The sequence below is a fragment of the Melanaphis sacchari genome, unplaced genomic scaffold (genome assembly GCF_002803265.2).
Source record: "Melanaphis sacchari strain LSU unplaced genomic scaffold, SCAv2.0 Contig1084_pilon_pilon, whole genome shotgun sequence".
NCBI lineage: Eukaryota > Metazoa > Arthropoda > Insecta > Hemiptera > Aphididae > Melanaphis > Melanaphis sacchari.
This window is the reverse complement of record NW_020270411.1, coordinates 1,177-7,519: the sequence shown is the minus strand read 5'-3', so window position 1 is coordinate 7,519 and position 6,343 is coordinate 1,177. Positions and strand designations below refer to the sequence as shown.

The window sequence follows — 6,343 nt, the reverse complement described above, 5'->3', positions numbered from 1 at the left end:
CTAGTCATAAGCAGATTACGGGAAATGAAAGAGCTGACGAGAAAGCACGCCATGCAATAACATCCCCAGACGCGATTAGACTCAACTGTTTCACGCTACACGACGCCAAATCCATAGCAAAAACAATTTCCGACAACATATGGCTACGGACATGGAAACAAGGTTCCACAAAATTAAATGAAATTAAAAATACCATTCACCCATGGCCCTCTCCATCGGACTTTTCAAGGAAAATAGAAACTGCAATAAACAGACTGCGGATAGGACACACGTGGCTAACACACCATTATCTGATGAAAAAGGAAGACCCGCCCATTTGTGCAGGTTGTGGCACCTCTCTCTCAATCAAACACATAGTATCAGAATGTCGCGTATACGAAACGGATAAACGGGAAGCCGGGGTATCCAACATCTTATCAGAAGCCTTCCACCCAGACAATATTAACAATACGATTTCATTTATAATCAAGTCAAATCTTATAAATAGTATATAACACGTAAATATTTGTATATATATATTATGTAATGGATGTAAACTTATGCCAATGGCCTTTGACGCCGAGGCTTTATTAACAATAAAAAAAAAAAAAAAAAAAAAAAAAAAAAAAAGAAATGCAGCTCAAAGAATTAGGACTGCAGAAAGTCGTGCACGAGAATCTCAAGAACAGCGTGACGAACGTCTGCAACAGAATATTACGAGAACGAGAGCGGCACGAGAACGAAACATAGCTACATTACGAGAAAGAGATCGACAAAGGCAACGGATCAGCCGCTCATTAACACGTGCATCATTCGTTCGGCTTGCCTTTGATTATGCACCAGACATTAACTACTCAGCGCATTCAAAGATTGCTATCGGTGGAATGGATAAAGTATGTCAATATTGTCAGGCATTGAAATTTCGGAATGAAGCTGCCGGCATGTGCTGCGCATCAGGAAAAGTTGTGCTGGCACCTCTACCCGCCCCGCCGGAGCCTTTATTATCCCTTCTTACTGGCAATTCTGATGATTCCAAATTATTTTTGCGTAAGATACGCAAATTTAATTCTTGCTTCCAAATGACGTCATTTGGGGCAACTAAAATTTGCGATCGTGCATCCGATGGACGTAATTTTGAAACTACATTCAAAATTCAAGGCCAGGTGTACCATAAAATCGGATCACTGATGCCAATGCCTGATAACAATCCGAAATTTCTTCAAATTTATTTTAATTTATTATTTTACTGGATGGTGGGCGAACAGCACATTCAACATTCAAGCTGCATAATAAACGACGTTCATAATAAACCAGATGCAATGTGTAACATCAAAAAGAATAGTGGAATAGCTGCAATGTTGCGGAAGAGTTCTATAATAATTTGGGATGAGTGCACAATGGCATACAAATATTCACTTGAAGCACTAAACAGAACTATGCAAGATTTAAACAGCAATAATAAACTTTTCGGTGGTGCTATCTTACTTTTGTCTGGTGACTTCCGGCAGACCTTACCGGTTATACCTCGCTCTACTTTCGCGGATGAGATTAATGCATGTTTGAAACAATCATTCTTATGGCGAAGTGTCGAAACACTTCGAATGACCATAAATATGCGAGTACAATTGCAAAATGATCCATCAGCACAATTATTTTCCGAACAACTATTAGATATTGGGAACGGTAAAATAGAACTGCAACCAAATACGCAATACATTAAACTACCAGACAATTTTTGCACTGTTGTTCAGGATAAAAATGAAATGATTCAGAGTATTTTCCCGGATATACAGAATAATTATTTGAATCATGAATGGCTTAGTCAACGGGCGATTTTGGCACCCAAAAACGTTGACGTTGACGAAATTAACTTCCAGAAACAACAGTTGTTACCAGGCGATCTGATGTCATTTAAATCAATCGATATTGTTGTTGACGAAAATGAAAGTGTAAATTTTCCGATTGAATTTTTAAATTCATTAGATATCCCTGGAATGCCACCACATAATCTTCGATTAAAGATTGGTTCCCCTATTATTCTCCTCCGTAATTTGAAGTTAACTCAATTATGTAACGGTACGCGTTTGGTCATCAAAAAGATTACCGGAAACATTCTTGAAACAACCATTTTGTCTGGGAAGTTTAAAGGAAAAGTGGTCCTGCTGCCACGTATTCCGATGATACCATCAGATTCTACCATACCCTTCAAAAGGCTACAGTTTCCAATTCGTTTAGCTTTCGCCATGTCTATAAATAAATCTCAAGGTCAAACAATGTCCATTTGTGGTTTAGATTTGGAAAATCCATGTTTTTCTCATGGGCAACTATATGTTGCGTGTTCACGTGTTGGGAAACCGTCGAATCTATTTGTGTTAGCTAAAGACAGGTTAACCAAAAGCATTGTGCACCGATTGGTGTTAAATTAAATTGAAAAAATTAAAAGTATTTATAATTTAAAAAATTAGATATTAACGTTTAAAAGTTTAAGACTGTCTGCTTAATATCAAGTGTAAGAACATTTAGCCACAGCAACGCGTGGCCGGGCAGCTAGTTGTATTATAATATTGTGTTAAAAATTTAAATATGGTTAAAAATTCATAATATTGTAGAATTATAAATAGTATTTATTAATGAAATTCACATTAAAAATTTTTTAGACTTAATATTAATTAGATTATTAAACTTAAATCTATACATTTAGTTTGAAAAATGGTTTATATTTTATATGACAAACTCTAAATTTCTTTGTTTTTCATTTGAAAAACGATTGATTACTTCTTCTGGATCTACAACGATATTCCTATGTACACTGAGTAATGCTAGGCCAGTCAATCGGTCTTCTCCAGTTGCATTCCTTAGGTAATTTTTTATTCTTTTCAGCGTCGAAAAAGTTCTTTCCGGTGTCGCCGTAGTTACTGGTAAAGTTGCCAAAACTTTTAATAAAAATGAAATATTTGGGAAAAAATTTTTGTTACAATTTGAATATGCTTCAAGTATTTCAGGAGATCGTTCTAATATTGGTTTATCACACCATTTTCTTTTCCAAAGTTTTAACTCGTTCGAAAGTGCATCCAAATCTAAAAACTCTGAGTATAATTCGAAATCACTTGCTTCTAATTCAGAATTAGTACATTTATTGGGAAGTAAAAAGCACAGCGAAGATATTTTTTTATGGTTAGTGAAGCGTTCTTTTAATTGTCTTATGAAATCATCAAAAAATGGTATTGCAATAGCTATACGAAAATATGTTTTCGGACAATTAGTAATAATATTTACACGATTTTGTTTACGAGCTACTATTCTGGGAATTCTAATATTTTCTTCTCCATCAATAGATTTTAAAAGAAGTTCAGATTTTTCAAAAATGTCATTAAACGTATGATCAATATTTTCACGTAAATGAATTAATTCGTTTAGTATTGTCTCGATATGTTGTACAGCTTCTACTAAGTCACAACTAACTGATTGTAAATTTTTACACAGTGGAAGTGTCATTGAAAACAGAGTATTTGATGTAACCATACTTAATATAAATTCACTAGTAACTATTGCTCGATAAAATTGAATTGATTTTGATGACGTATTGATGTCTTGAACTAATTGTAATTCTTCCAAAGTTTCAACAATGGGTTGGAAAATTTCAACAAATCTTTGAATTCCGTTGTGGTTTTCAACCCAACGAGTGTCACACATTGATGTCAGTTTAGTCCACTTGGTATTAGGTAAAATGTTTTTTATATTAGTTTTTAATATATTTGTCCGCATAGCCGAACTTTTAATGAAATTTCCAATAGATTTTATTGTACCAATACAATTTCTGACGTATTGAACATTGCACGAATGAGCTAGCGCTAAATTTAAAGAGTGCGCACTACAATGCACGTAAAGTGCTGCTGGATGACTTTCCCTTATAATAGTTTGGACGCCTTTAAGATTTCCACTCATGGACGCAGCGCCATCATAACCCTGACCGACCATATATTTATCGTTAATTCCAAGTGCTTGTAATGAATTTATTATTACAGAGGCTAGGTTTTGACCAGTTGTACTGTGAACCGGTACAAATTGTAAAAAGTCTTCACGTAAAACATAATTAATAGTATCAGTTGTCTCTACTGAATCTATATTATATCTAATACAAAGAGTCAATTGCTCTATGCGTGATATGTCGGTAGTTTCGTCAACGAGAACCGAAAACGACTTCGCTGCATTAATTTTACAAACTAAATTATCTTGAATTATTTTCCCACAAATCTTAATAAAATTATTTTGTATACTAGGACTTATGTACATAGCGTTTAAAGACTGATTTTCAATATGATTAATTAATTGTTTGTCTCCGCATGAAATTCGCATACGCAACAGTGCTCTAAAATTACCATCATTATGATCAGGTTCAACAATATTTAAATCAAGAGGACCCGAATCATTTCGCCCTCGAAGTGCTAACTCTTGTCGGCCACATAAAATAATTGTTTTTATAATTGGAACGAGTTTTTTTCTATTTTCAGAAATTTGTATAGCTCTTGCGGAATCGAGTTGTTGTCGAATATCTGGTTGAAGTTTGGTATACGTGTTAATAAAATTTTCACCAAATATTACACTATTTTTATGAAATTGTGTTGTGCTATGATGGGATAAAGTTTCAATAGCTTTTTTCCAATTATTAAATGGCTTATTAACTAAGATTCCCAATTGTTGATGATTTCCCTTTCCTCCGAAATCCCTGGCAAATAAAACACAAAACGTGCACATTGCTCCTTGTTCGCCTATTGTTGTGTAAGCAAGCCAAGAAAATTTTTTAAACCAATTAAACTGGAATTTTAAATTTCTTTTTCCAACTATGGGAAATTTATAAGTTTCATCGGGTGTCCATTTATTTACTAATAATTTATACTTCAATTCGTTACTTACAGTTGAATTCAAATATTTCCCAATATCATAAATATTAACGTTTGAGGTAGATGTTTCATTGTTCAACTCTGGACGTAAACTTGATGTATGTGGTGTGTCTTCAACTTCATTTTCCAATAAATTTAATTTAGGCTTTTTTATAAAGAAATTATTCATCATAGTGTTTTGTCTTTTTGCCATTTCAAATAAATTAATTAAACACTTCGTAAATCGTAGCACACTAAAACGTCAGAACGTAAACCAAATGTCAACTAAATATTGGAAATGAATATTGCCCGAAAAAGTTTTAACTATTATCAAAGACTATTAAGATAGGATTACTGAAATACTAAGAAATAGTTCTTTGTCGATTACACATTCTGGTGGTAATGTATTATACATATATACCTATGTAGTATGTACCTATAATATTATCAAGAAATCCGGCTGATACACCCGAAGTGAAGTTATTTTTAAGTTTATAACGTAGACCATAGCTGTCATTCGTATATGCACGTATCAATGTTTATCGATTATTCTAGACTGAAATATTTATTTTATTACGACATAAAATAACGCGAAAAATTTCGTGGGGGGGGGGGGGGGACCCCCCCCCCCCCCCAGATACGGCCTTGGTGGTAATATTTTTTTTGTTAAAATTATTATTTACATTAAATATCCTTGTTTTATTTTATGAATATAGTAATGTTGAGCGATATTATAAATAGTTTTAGTTAATTCATAAATATTGTCCAAACGTTATAAATGCTTGGATGTAATAAAATGCAGTATTATGTATTATAATAACTTATGTGTACATGCTTTTTTTAAACATTTCATTATTTAAGTAATAGAATTTTAGTGTACATTTTTCAGTGGTCAGTCAATACTCAACTATCAACTTTATTATTCACGAAATTGTATATAAACAATATTAATAATATTTAGCTTATTATGATCATGCACATTATCTGATTTGCAGCAGTGTATTTGTTAGGATACTGGATAGTTCACGTAAAAGTTTTTTTTATTACAATTTTTTTTCAAAAGGTTTTACCAAATACTTAATACCGCTAGAAAAATTTTAATACGTATTCACTAATTGTTTTTATTTTTTTTTTTTTATATTTACTCTCCGATCACATTATTAAACGATACAATTTGAATAAAAAATTCCACATATCATCACCCGAAGGCGAAATAAACGACCAATCACGGGCGAAGGTTAGGTTATTTAGTTTTAACATAAAATTAATTTACTAGTAAATCGTAATAATATTGTTGCCGTTACTAAACATCTTGATGACCTCAGCGGGTGCACGCACGCCGCACCAGACGACATCGCCGCCGGACAATCATAATATTATAGTTCGTCCGTCGTCGTGCCACACCGTCGCCGTGATAACAGTAATCTGCAACGTCTCGGCATTTGTTTTGTTTTGTCGTTAATTTTCTCTTTTTATTACAAATT

General features: G+C 33.3%; 2 protein-coding genes across 2 annotated transcripts; one reads left to right on the top strand and one right to left on the bottom strand.

The window, feature by feature from the left end:
• Positions 1-1,939: 1,939 nt before the first annotated feature.
• Positions 1,940-2,405, top strand: LOC112603412 (ATP-dependent DNA helicase pif1-like). Its single transcript, XM_025351950.1, has one exon. The coding sequence runs from the start codon at positions 1,974-1,976 to the stop codon at positions 2,403-2,405; it is 432 nt and encodes a 143-aa protein (XP_025207735.1). The 5' UTR covers positions 1,940-1,973.
• A 295-nt stretch (positions 2,406-2,700) lies between these two features.
• Positions 2,701-5,073, bottom strand: LOC112603413 (zinc finger MYM-type protein 1-like). The gene is made up of 6 exons (XM_025351951.1): positions 4,890-5,073; positions 4,572-4,748; positions 4,257-4,430; positions 3,375-4,184; positions 2,955-3,212; positions 2,701-2,894 (listed from the first exon to the last, which is right to left on the bottom strand). Exons 1-6 carry the CDS (start codon positions 5,071-5,073, stop codon positions 2,701-2,703), a joined length of 1,797 nt encoding a protein of 598 aa, XP_025207736.1.
• Between the last annotated feature and the right edge of the window lie 1,270 nt (positions 5,074-6,343).

What these genes read in the sequence shown, in the direction of transcription:
- LOC112603412 (XM_025351950.1), top strand. Translation starts at nt 1,974, where the DNA reads ATGCCACCACATAATCTTCGATTAAAGATTGGTTCCCCTATTATTCTC.
- LOC112603413 (XM_025351951.1), bottom strand. Translation starts at nt 5,073, where the DNA reads ATGGCAAAAAGACAAAACACTATGATGAATAATTTCTTTATAAAAAAG. An exon ending in TAAAAATAGTGTAATATTTG is followed by an intron (nt 4,431 to 4,571) that starts GTGAAAATTTTA and finishes GTGGCCGACAAG; the next exon opens with AGTTAGCACTTCGAGGGCGA. An exon ending in CGCTATGTACATAAGTCCTA is followed by an intron (nt 4,185 to 4,256) that starts GTATACAAAATA and finishes AAATTAATGCAG; the next exon opens with CGAAGTCGTTTTCGGTTCTC.